Raw genomic sequence first — 12,761 nt, forward strand, 5'->3', positions numbered from 1 at the left:
TTGTCATATATGGCCTTTATTATGTTGAGGTAGGTTCCCTCTGTGCCCACTTTCTGGAGAGTTTTTATCATAAATGGGTGTTGAATTTTGTCAGAAGTTTTTTCTGCATCTATTGAGATGATCATATGATTTTTATTCTTCAATTTGTTAATATGGTGTATCGCATTGATTTGCGTATATTGAAGAATCCTTGCATCCCTGGGATAAATCCCACTTGATCATGGTGTATGATCCTTTTAATGTGCTGTTGGATTCTGTTTGCTAGTATTTTGTTGAGGATTTTTGCATCTATATTCATCAGTGATATTGGTCTGTAATTTTCTTTTTTTGTAGTATCTTTGTCTGGTTTTGGTATCAGGGTGATGGTGGCCTCATAGAATGAGTTTGGGAATGTTCCTTCCTCTGTAATTTTTTGGTGAGATTAGAAGGATAGGTGTTAGCTCTTCTCTAAATGTTTGATAGAATTCACCTGGGAAGCCATCTGGTCCTGGAGTTTTGTGTGTTGGAAGATTTTTAATCACAGTTTGAATTTCATTACTTGTGATTGGTCTGTTCATATTTTCTGTTTCTTCTTGGTTCAGATTTGGAAGGTTATACCTTTCTAAGAATTTGTCCATTTCTTCCAGGTTGTCCTTTTCTTCCAGGTTGTCCATTTTATTGGCATAGAGTTGCTTGTAGTAGTCTCTTTGGATGCTTTGTATTTATGTGTTGTCTGTTGTAACCTCTCCTTTTTCATTTCTAGTTTTATTGATTTGAGTCCTCTCCCTCTTTTTCTTGATGAGTCTGGCTAATGGTTTATCAATTTTGTTTATCTTCTCAAAGAACCAGCTTTTAGTTTTATTGATCTTTGCTATTGTTTTCTTTGTTTCTATTTCATTTATTTCTGCTCTGATCTTTATGACTTCTTTCCTTCTGCTAACTTTAGGTTTTGTTCTTCTTTCTCTAGTTCCTTTAGGTGTAAGGTTAGACTGTTTACTTGAGATTTTTCTTGTTTCTTGAGGTAGGCTTGTATAGCTATAAACTTCCCTCTTAGAACTGCTTTTGCTGCATCCCATAGGTTTTGGATCGTCGTGTTTTCATTGTCATTTGTCTCTAGGTATGTTTTGATTTCCTCTTTGAGTTCTTCAGTGATCTCTTGGTTGTTTAGTAACGTATTGTTTAGCCTCCATGTGTTTGTGTTTTTTACATTTTTTTCCCTGTAATTCATTTCTAATCTCATAGCAGTGTGGTCAGAAAAGATGCTTGATATGATTTCAATTTTCTTAAATTTACTGAGGCTTGATTTGTGACCCAAGATGTGATCTATCCTGGAGAATGTTCCATGCGCACTTGAGAAGAAAGTGTAATCTGCTGTTTTTGGATGGAATGTCCTATAAATAGCAATTAAATCTATCTGGTCTATTGTGTCATTTAAAGCTTCTGTTTCCTTATTTATTTTCATTTTGGATGATCTGTCCATTGGTGTAAGTGAGGTGTTAAAGTCCCCCACTATTATTGTGTTACTGTCAATTTCCTCTTTTAGAGCTGTTAGCAGTTGCCTTATGTATTGGGTTGCTCCTCTGTAGTGTGCATATATATTTATAATTGTTATATCTTCTTCTTGGATTGATCCCTTGATCATTATGTAGTGTCCTTCCTTGTCTCTTGTAACATTCTTTATTTTAAAGTCTATTTTATCTGATATGAGTATAGCTACTCCAGCTTTCTTTTGATTTCCATTTGCATGGAATATCTTTTTCCATCCTCTCACTTTCAGTCTGTATGTGTCCCTAGGTCTGAAGTCAGTCTCTTGTAAACAGCATATATATGGGTCTTGTTTTTGTATCCATTCAGCAAGCCTGTGTCTTTTGGTTGGAGCACTTAATCCATTCACGTTTAAGGTAATTATTGATATGTATGTTCCTATGACCATTTTCTTAATTGTTTTGAGTTGTTTTTGTAGATCCTTTTTTTCTCTTGTGTTTCCCACTTAGAGAAGTTCCTTTAGCATTTGTTGTAGAGCTGGTTTGGTAGTGCTGAATTCTCTTAGCTTTTGCTTGTCTGTAAAGCTTTTGATTTCTCCATCGAATCTGAATGAGATCCTTGCTGCGTAGAGTAATCTTGGTTGTAGGTTTTTCCCTTTCATCACTGTAAGTATATCATGCCACTCCCTTCTGGCTTGTAGAGTTTCTGCTGAGAAATCAGCTGTTAACCTTATTGGAGTTCCCTTGTATGTTATTTTTCGTTTTTCCCTTGCTGCTTTTAGTAATTTTTCTTTCTCTTTAATTTTTGCCAACTTGATTACTATGTGTCTCGGCATGTTTCTCCATGGGTTTATCCTGCATGGGACTGTCTGCGCTTCCTGGACTTGGGTGGCTATTTCCTTTCCCATGTTAGGGAAGTTTTCTACTATAATCTCTTCAAATATTTTCTCTGGTCCTTTCTCTCTCTCTTCTCCCTCTGGGACCCCTATAATGCGAATGTTGTTGCATTTAATGTTGTCCCAGAGGTCTCTTAGGCTGTCTTCATTTCTTTTCATTCTTTTTTCTTTATTCTGTTCCGCAGCAGTGAATTCCACCATTCTGTCTTCCAGGTCACTTATCCATTCTTCTGCCTCAGTTATTCTGCTATTGAGTCCTTCTAGTGTAGTTTTCATTTCAGTTATTGTATTGTGCATCTGTTTGTTTGTTCTTTAATTCCTCTAGGTTTTTGTTAAACATTTCTTGCATCTTCTCAATATTTGCCTCCATTCTTTTTTCCGAGGTCCTGGATCATCTTCAGTATCATTATTCTGAATTCTTTTTCTGGAAGGTTGCCTATCTCCACTTCATTTAGTTGTTTTTCTGGGGTTTTATCTTGTTCTTTCATCTGGTACATAGCCCTCTACCTTTTCATCTTGTCTATCTTTCTGTGAATGTGGTTTTTGTTCCACAGGCTCCAGGACTGTAGTTCTTCTTGCTTCTGCTCTCTGCCCTCTGGTGTATGAGGCTACCTAAGAGGCTTGTGTAAGTTTCCTGATGGGAGGGAGTGGTGGTGGGTAGAGCTGACTGTTGCTCTGGTGGGCAGAGCTCAGTAAAACTTTAATCTGCTTGACTGTTGATGGGTGGGGTTCCCTCCCTGTTTGTTGTTTTGCCTGAGGCAACCCAACACTGGAGCCTACCTGGGCTCTTCGGTGGGGCTAATGACACTCTGGGAGGGCTCATGCCAAGGAGTACTTCCCAGAACCTCTGCTGCCAGCGTCCCTGTCCCCACGGTGAGCCACAGCCCCCCCTCCCCACACCGCCTCTGCAGGAGACCCTCCAACAGTAGCAGGTAGGTCTGGTTCAGTTTCCCCTGGGGTCACTGCTTCTTCACCTGGGTCCCGATGCGCACACTACTTTGTGTGTGCCCTCCAAGAGTGGAATCTCTGTTTCCCCCAGTCCTGCAGTCAATTCCCACTAGGCTTCAACGTCTGATTCTCTAGGAATTCCTCCTCCCGTTGCCGGACCCCCAGGTTGGGAAGCCTGACGTGGGGCTCAGAACCTTCACTCCAGCAGATGGACTTCTGTGTTATAAGTGTCCTCCAGTCTGTGAGTCACCCACCCAGCAGTTATGGGATTTGATTTTACTGTGATTGCACCCCTCCTACCATCTCATTGTGGCCTCTCCTCTGTCTTTGGATGTGGGGTATCTATTTTGGTGAGTTCCAGTGTCTTCCTGTCGCTGATTATCCAGCAACTAGTTGTGATTCTGGTATTCTCGCAAGAGGGAGTGAGAGAACGTCCTTCTACTCCGCCATCTTGGTTTCTCCCTCCTCCTCATTTCACTTTCTTAATCATGTCTTTTGATGCACAGAAGTTTTATATTTTGATGATTCCCAATTTATCTATTTATTTCTTTCATTGCTTATATTTTTGGTGTCATGTAACAATCCACTGCCAAATCCAAGGTCACGAAGATTTATTCCTATGTTTTCTTCTAAGATTTTTATAGTTATGGCTCTCACAGTTAGATCTTAGATCCATTTTTAGTTGATTTTTGCATATGGTATGAAGTAAGAGTCCAACTTCATTCTTTTACATGTGGATATCCAGTTATCCCAGAACCATTTATGGAAGAGACTATTCTTTCACCATTCAATAGTCTTGGCAACCTTTAGAAAATTATTCATACATGCATGGGTTTATTTCTGGACTTTCAAGTCTATTCCGTTGATCTATGTATCTGTCCTTATGCCAGTACCACACTGTTTTGATTCCTGTAACTTTTAATAAGTTGTGAAATCAGAAAGTATGAATCCTCCTACTTATTTCTTTTTCAACATTGTTTTGACTGTTCTGAATCCCTTGCAATTCCATATGAATTTTAGGATCAACTTATCCATTTCCTCAAAAACTTGTTTCTTTCTCATATAAGTAAATTATATTTTTTAAAGGAACAAATGACAGTTTTATCTTTTCCCTTCTTATTTTTATACTTCCCATTTCCTTTTATTATATTGCTTTTAAGCATTACAGCCATAGTGGGTGTCTTGTCATGCTCGTAGTCTTAAATGGAACTCTTGTAAACTTTCTCCACAAGTTTAATATTTTCCATAGCTTTGGGAAATAAAATATTTATGAAGTTAAGAAAATTTATTCCTTGTTACTAAGAATTACTATATGATTTTATTAAATGTGTTTTCTACATTTATGGGAATAATTTTATAGTTTTTTGCCCTTAGTATTCTGATGTGATGAATTATATTTATATATATTTTTTATGTTGAACCATCTTTTTCATCCTGGGATAAACCTTGCTAATCATGAATTTTTTAAAAAGTTAAATTGGATTTGATTATCCAAAATTATATTTAATATTTTAAAATTAAATGGCTCTATATTTTCTTGACTGTTCTCACCTGATTTTGGAATCAAGGTCACACTAACCTCATCAAATGAGCTGGTTTTCATTCTTTTTCTGTTTTTTGGAATAATTTGTCTAACATAGGAATTAATAGTTTTGAATATTTATTAAAACTCCCTTGTAACATCATCTGGGCCCAGGGCTTCTTCCAAGAGGAATTTTTAAACTATCCTATCAGTTTCTGTGATACATTTCTTAAATCAAGATCTATTTCAAGGGCCCATCTGTAGCTGCCTATGGTATTTTTGCAGATTATATTTTGCAGATTTTGAGTTCAGTAAAAATATAAATAAAGTTACATTGATGAATATTCTTTACAATTTCAAGATATTATAGAGCAGCTACTAAAAATAATGCAAGAGGGTATCACCAGAATAAATCAATGTAATTCACCATAGTAACAGAATAAAAGATGATGCTTCACTAGATTCAGAAAAACATTGGAAAACATTTAATACCTAATCATGTTAAAATTAGTAAACAAAAGACTTAAAAATGACCATGGTTAAAGATCTGATGAAAGTTGATAATAATGCAGTTGACAAGGAAATTAACTTATTTCTGAGATATACATTTTAAAGTAATAACTAGAATTATGACTTATAACACTATACCAGAACATACAAGATTTTTAGAAATTTCATGTAATGTCTGAAACATTTATATTAACATATTTCCATACAAATAACCCAAAGAAAGTTTAGTATTAGTTGTTTGTTTGTTTGTACTGCAGTTTCTTATCAGTCATCAATTGTATACACATCAGTGTATACATGTCACTTGATTTTCTAAAAAGCATGAAATCAGTCAGGGGAGAAAGGAAAGTCATTTCTGCACATTGTGCTTGAACAACTAAATACCAACATGGGGAAAAAGTAAACATGACACCTACTTCACACACCATATACAAACATCAATTCAAGATGCATCACAGACCTAAATGTAAATGCTAAAACTATGAAGCTTTTACAAGAAAACATGAGAATATCCTTGTGACTTGCATGTAGGCAAAGGTTTCTCAAAGACAGGACACAGAAACAATAATCATAAAAGAAAAAAAACTAAATTCAAATTTATCTAAATGTAAAACTTCTATTAAACTTCACTGTTAAGGTGAAAAGCCACAGGCTGTCAGAAAATAGTCACAAAAATTCATAAAAACACATCTATGTAGGGGATTAGTATCCATGAAATATAAAGGCTTCTACAACTGAAAAATGAGAAGGCAAACCAATGAAAAATGAGCCAAAGTTTTGAATATTTTTCAAAAGAAGATATAAGAATGACCACAAGCACATAGAAAAGTGATCAACATCATGAGCTGAGAAGGAAATGTACATTCAAACCACAATGAAATACCACTGTATATCCAGTATAATGGTTAAAATTAAAAAGACTGACAATACCATAGGTTGGCAAGGATGTGGAGCAGTTTGAACTCTCATACATCATTGGTGGGAATAGAAAATGATAGAGCACTGGAGAAAACCTTTTGGGAGTTTTTAAATCAAACTAATCATATACTTGCCCTATAACATAGCAGTTATAGTCCTCTGTGTATACCCAAGAGAAGTGAAAGCATGTCCACAAAAAGGCTTATACAAGAATATTAATAGCAACTCTGTTTGAAGGCCCCCAAACTGGAAATAGCCCAGCTGTCTGTCAGTAAGAAAATACATAAATGAACTGTGATGTATTCCTTATATGGAATACTGCTCAGCAACAAAAAGGAACATGAATAAATCTCAAACATGTTAAATGAAGGAAGCCTCACACAAGAGTTTATTACTGTATGACTCCATTTATCTGAGATCCTAGAAGAGTTACAACTAATCTGTGATGGAAAAAAAAATTAACACTGTTTGCCACTGGGGTCAAGAATGACTGGGAAGAGGTATGAGGGAACTTTCTGGAGTGAAGGTAACATTCTGTATCTTTATATAAGTTGGGGCCACACAGGTTTATGCATTTTTGAGAATTTATCAGGTGATACACTTAAGATTTGTGCATTTCATTGTAAGTTTTGCCTCAAAGGAAAAAGGAGATCTGAAAAAATATGGAACTGTAGTTAATGACAAGCTTACTGAAATATTTAGGGACAGTGTACTAATGTTTATGATTTACTTTGAAATGCATCAAAAAATGTAAATGAATTGAAGGATTGATAGCTGGATGAGATATGTGATAAAGCAAGTCAGTGAACTGTTGATATATGGATTTTTGGTGCAATATTCTTTCAGCTTTCTCTATGTTTGAAAATTTTCATGATAAAATGTTGAAAGTGTCTCAGGAGATGAAACCAGAGCATCTTTTTTCAGTAGAATGCATTGATTTTTTGGTTTATGAAGCAGAGGCAATATAACATAGTAGAGCTAGAACTGGTTCAAATCCAAGATCCTTGACTTACTAGCTGTGGGATCTTGGGATCTTACTTAATGATCTGTGCCTCAGTTTCCTCTAAGGTAATCAAAATCACAGTCATAGGGTTATTAAGATGGGTGGATGGATGGATGGATGGATGGATGATACTTGGATTAGTTCTTACCACGTATTAAGCTCCATATGTGTCAATAACTAGCCAAGCATAATTGAAATACATACATTTAATTTAAGAAGCAAGTGTTTTCCTTGATTCTGCTTTAAATTTTCAAATTTCACCTTCTTTTAAAATATTTTATAGCTGAGATGAGATCAACAGCAGTTCTGGTAGAGGCATGATGAGGGAGGGGAGTAAGAGGAAAGTGGGGGAATGGACAGATGGAGAAATGAAAAGGACTGAGTTTTATGCATTTCAGTAACAAGGTCACCATGTACTTGATTAGCCTTTTTTTAAAGCTTTTTTAAGTATTTATGTTGCACATGGTTTTTTTTACACACTAAAAACCACTCAGTTTTATTAATTAACATATAATAAGTTCACACATACTGTAAATAAAGTACATGTTTTCTGTATGTTCTACTGGAAATAGATGCATTGCATGAAACCTGTATTAATGTCTGTAGATTGACCTAGAAGCTGAGATGGTGAGCACTGTAGCTGGCATTGGAATTCAAGGTACAGATAAAGAAGGTGGAGCTAAAGGAGAAGAACAGCCCATTAGTTCTCCTTGGGATGTAGTTTTTGGAAGGTCAGGTATGTAAACTTTTGATATTAAATATAAGTAAATTGTGCTAAGTAAAAGTTTTAAGATATTATGGGGACATTCATTTGGATTAATTCTTTTACTAGTTATTTTATGCTTTTATACCAATGACTTGGGATTTGTTAATTTCATAAAAACAAAGCCAGCAGTAATATATAGAAGATAGAGTAAATATATCATTATATATTACATGTAACATTACATACATATTATATTTTATGCACAAGATAGGGTATGTATTTCTCTAATGTTAAAGAATTTCATCTTAGTTGCAGCTTCCAATTAAGATAGTTCTGAATATTCTGAAATTGGACGGATTATAGTTTCAGAATTTCAAAAGATTATTCACACACTATACTGTTGAACAATGTCCTTTTTATTTACTGTCGTGTGAAAAATGAAGAAATGACAGCGGGTTTTTTTTTAGATTATTGATAAAATTTTTATTTAATTATTATAGCTTCTTTTGAGTAGTTAAAAAAAAACTTCACCTATATACAATGGAATATTACTCAGCCATAAAATGAAAGAAATCTTGCCATTTGTGACAACATGAATGGACCTAGAGGGTGAGAAAGACAAATACTGTATAATTTCACCTGTATGTGGAATCTAAAAACAAATGAGCAAACATAACAAAACAAAGAGAGTCATAGATACAGAGAACAAACAGGGAAGGGGATGGTGGGGATGAGTGAAATAGGTGAGGAAAATTGAGGTACAAATTTCCAGTTACAAAAGAAATGAGTCACAGGGATGCAATTTACAACATGAGGAATATAGTCAATAATAATACAATATCTTTGGTAAATAGACTTACCGTGATCATTTTGCAATGTATAGAAATATCAAATCACTACGTTGTGTACCAGGAGCTATCGTAGAGTTGTAGTCGATTATACTTCAAAAAACAAACAAACGTATAGAAAAAGAGATCAAATTTGTGGTCACCAGAGACAGGGGTGGAGGATTTGGATGAAGGTGGTCAAAAGGTACAAAATTCCAGTTATGAGATACATAAGAAGTAGGGCTATAATGTACAACATGATTAATATAACTAACCATGCTGTATGTGTGTACAAAAGTTGTTAAGATGAGTAAGTCCTAAGAGTTCTCATCACAAGGAAAAAAATTGTTTTTTCTTTTCTTTTTTAATCTATATGAGGTGATGGATATTCACTAAACTTAATGTAATTATTTCATGGTGTATGTAAGTCAAATCATTATGTTGTACGTCTTAAACTTATACAGTGCTATATGTGTCAATTATATAAATAAAACTGGAAGAAAAAGTTAAGATTAAAAAATAAAACTTAATTTAAAAAGTAAAAACTTTATCCTACTGAATTACTTAGATAATTGAAAATGAGATTTGCCTTATTTTTTACAATCTTTGTTACCTATATATTACTTGACTAAAAGATAATCCAGGAGTGCTAGTACTCTTATTTTTCACTGGCCCTCAGTGTTGCTGACATGGTTATCTACATGTTTAAAACCAGAGTAATGAAGAAAGAAATTTAGTAGAATATATTGAAAATGGAACTTGGAGCTAAATGGTTTGTATGATTTTAATATATTTATAGAGTGACTTAAGCACCATCTTAGTTGGATGATTTTACATTTGAGATAATTTTTTTATGATGCCAATTTGGTTATAATTCAAAGACCTTAATTTTTTCATTGTGATTAACTTTTTATAAAGCTTTTAATATTTATGAAGTAACTGAATGAACTTCTGGTACTACCTGCACTTAATCTATGTAACTTAGGTATTTTGTGTAAGTTATTTTTGAAAATTCCATTTTTGGAATTTGGTGCCCTAATAATGATGAGTTGTTTTAGTGGCTCACAGTGGGGAGGGGTTGAGAAGGTAGAGGGAGCAGTGTGTCTCAAGAGCAATCAATAAGGGGATATATTACATGTAGAGATTTTAAAAACAATAAGAAAACCAACTATACCTCGATCTTCTTTTTATCACCATGCACCAGCAATTCTAAATAATTTCAGGGTTAAAAATACTCATCCCCATCAGGACTTAACTGGACTTGCCTCCCTGCTTTTGGTACACACCTGAGCTATTTGAACATAATCTTATAGATGAAAAAACAGTCTGAAATATATCTTAGTAAAATAGTCAAAGTGGATGAGAACTGTTATTTTGGTATATTATTACCTTCCCTCAAGGAAAAAAAAATTCTCTTAATATGTAAGCCCCCAGTGATTTATAGTTAATAGTCCATATAGCAATTCAGTTATTGATATTTATATTTTACATCTTACAGGCTGTATTTACTGTCTGTCAGTAATTGCCACAGTAAAGCTTCAGAAGAAATCATCCCCAAACTCATATAAACCTAAACATTTATTTCTCACTTACATACAGGGTTGGGGTTCAGTTGATCAAGGCTGAGCCTGGGCTTAGTTCCAGACTGTTTTTTGGGTCCAGATCTGCTCCATTTGTTTCTCCTTTTCCTTGAGCCAGTAGCTGACTGAGGTATATTCTTTTGGCAAAAGGCAGGAGCACAGGAGAGTAAGCCCAGTTACACACATTTAAAGCCTTTGCTCATGTCATATCTGCTTACCTACTGTCATTAAAGCAAGTCACATAACTAAGCTCAGAGTTATGGGGCAGGGATATGCACTTTGCCTACAGTGAGGCAATGGCAAGGGTGTGGTTGTATTATTACCACAGAGGAATAAAGACTTGAGACCAGTAATTCAATCTGTTACATATTTCAGAATTTACATTGCTTAAAAACAGGGTGGGGTTCCCTGGTGGCGCAGTGGTTGAGAGTCCGCCTGCCGGTGCAGGGGACACGGGTTTGTGCCCCGGTCCGGGAAGATCCCACATGCCTTGGAGCGGCTGGGTTCGTGAGCCTTGGCCACTGAGCCTGCGCGTCCGGAGCCCGTGCTCCGCAACGGGAGAGGCCACAACAGTGAGAGGCCCGCGTACCGCAAAAAAAAAAACCCAAAACAAAACAGGGTGTACTTTACCGGATGCTTTACTAAGTTGGATTTATTTAATAGAGTACTTATTTTTATAGGCTAAAATTGTTTCAGTCATACTTTATGGCATGGAATTTCTGGTTGTTTATCTTGTATTGAGAGTGTACCCAAATTGCTTTCCAAGGAAAATATTGGCTCTGTTGACAAGTACTCCCTCAGCTTCCAACTGGAGTGATGTGCTGAGGCTTCTGTCTTTATTAAGCTCAGCTTTTAGAAAAGGAAGTGAATCCTACCTTAGCTCAATAGATCATTAAAAGCATATGGTTCCACATTTAACTTACAGTTTAAATTAGCTTCACTCCAGGTACTTGGCAAGAGGAGTAATCTTGAACGCACTTAAATGAGCTCAACACCTTTCAAAATGCTAAGAGAAAATGGTTTTCAAGTACTGTATGAAGGACCTACAATCACAATGACTACAAGAGTTTTTAACCTTGAGTTATATACCCAAGGCATTCGTGGTTAGATTTTGCGAAGTACTTAAATTTCCCAGAAATTCTATTTAAGGTTTGGGGGAGTTGGTCAGATTCTCATCAGTTTCAAAGTGGTGTGTTACCCCAAAACATTTTAAGAGCTGCTGCTTTAAATCACTCTGAAGTCTAATCCTGGATTAATGCACATTGTCAGAGTATGGGGAAATTAGATCATAGAATAATTGCTCTCCTTACAATTGTTTTTACTAAACTATATTCTAACATCATGTCATTCATTTAAAAATATATTAACACATCAACATATCTTACATTCATTTATATGTGTATATGTTTCATATTATATATTTCATCAAAACACAGTCCTGTGGGACTTCTGAACTGTTTTTACTATAAGGGTTTGCTGCTAATTTCAGTTATTATCTTATAAATAACCTACGTGATTATCTACTAGAGAATTTTTCTGTGTTATAGATAATTATGTTTTTTTCTAAGTATCAAGTTTGTTTTTAAGCTCCTGGATAATTTGAATATCATAACTGATTGTGTTTGCATTGTTATATTGATTCCTAGGAAACTTAGAGACAGATTTGTCTCTAGCAAAGTGTAATGGAAACATGCCATTCATTTTTTAATATTACTTGGCTGCATCTTTCTTTTCTACTCTATTTACCTATTGCTTCAATTTTCTTATTTTAAATTTATTTATCTTACTAGGGTTTATTTCCTTGTAAACTAACTGAATACTTTGTGAAATAAAAGTAGAAGTAAATAAATCCAGTAGAGTAATTTACTGAACTGATTGGGTATGATAATTGATCCATGTGGAAAAAAAAATCTGTTAATCATAAAACTAAAAATGCTTTAAGAACTATAAATGTACATTTATAGAATGTACATTTTTAACCAGTCTTTTGATGTTTAAGTGTGTCTTTTCTGACAGTCTTATACCAATCACAGTGTATTGTTTTGGTTTCCTTAAACTGTGATGAGTTTTTAAAACACCTGCAAAGAAAACAGGGCTGAAATTTTTAAAACCTATTCCTTCCAGTTGTCTTTCCACATCTTATTCACTAACAATTTGACTTTGCTACTTGCCTTTACTGTCTTTCCAAAGTATTAACTTTGTTTTCAGAGGAAAAACTTCCTTCCAATTCATTCATATTGAATTGGTTTGAATATATTTAAATTATGTAATTGTACAACTGGTTTAAGCAGATGTGGGATTAAATGCAACTTGAAGGGGACTGTGGTTAAGAAAAATTGTTCTTGTAAGCACTTAAATTCTTTAATACTTTAAGAATTATATAGAATA

At 34.7% G+C, this 12,761-nt stretch overlaps 1 protein-coding gene across 1 annotated transcript in view; it reads left to right on the forward strand.

The window, feature by feature from the left end:
• NHLRC2 (NHL repeat containing 2) overlaps positions 1–12,761 on the forward strand; it is a gene marked incomplete at its 3' end in the record, with an annotated part of 57,512 nt that overhangs the window by 24,512 nt on the left and 20,239 nt on the right. The window contains exon 5 of the mRNA XM_079706606.1: positions 7,867–7,996. Coding sequence (XP_079562732.1) covers positions 7,867–7,996 — 130 coding nt within the window. The remainder of the gene's footprint in view (positions 1–7,866; positions 7,997–12,761) is intronic.

The sequence above is a fragment of the Hyperoodon ampullatus genome (genome assembly GCF_949752795.1).
Source record: "Hyperoodon ampullatus genome assembly, chromosome: 1".
NCBI classification, from domain to species: Eukaryota; Metazoa; Chordata; class Mammalia; order Artiodactyla; family Ziphiidae; genus Hyperoodon; species Hyperoodon ampullatus.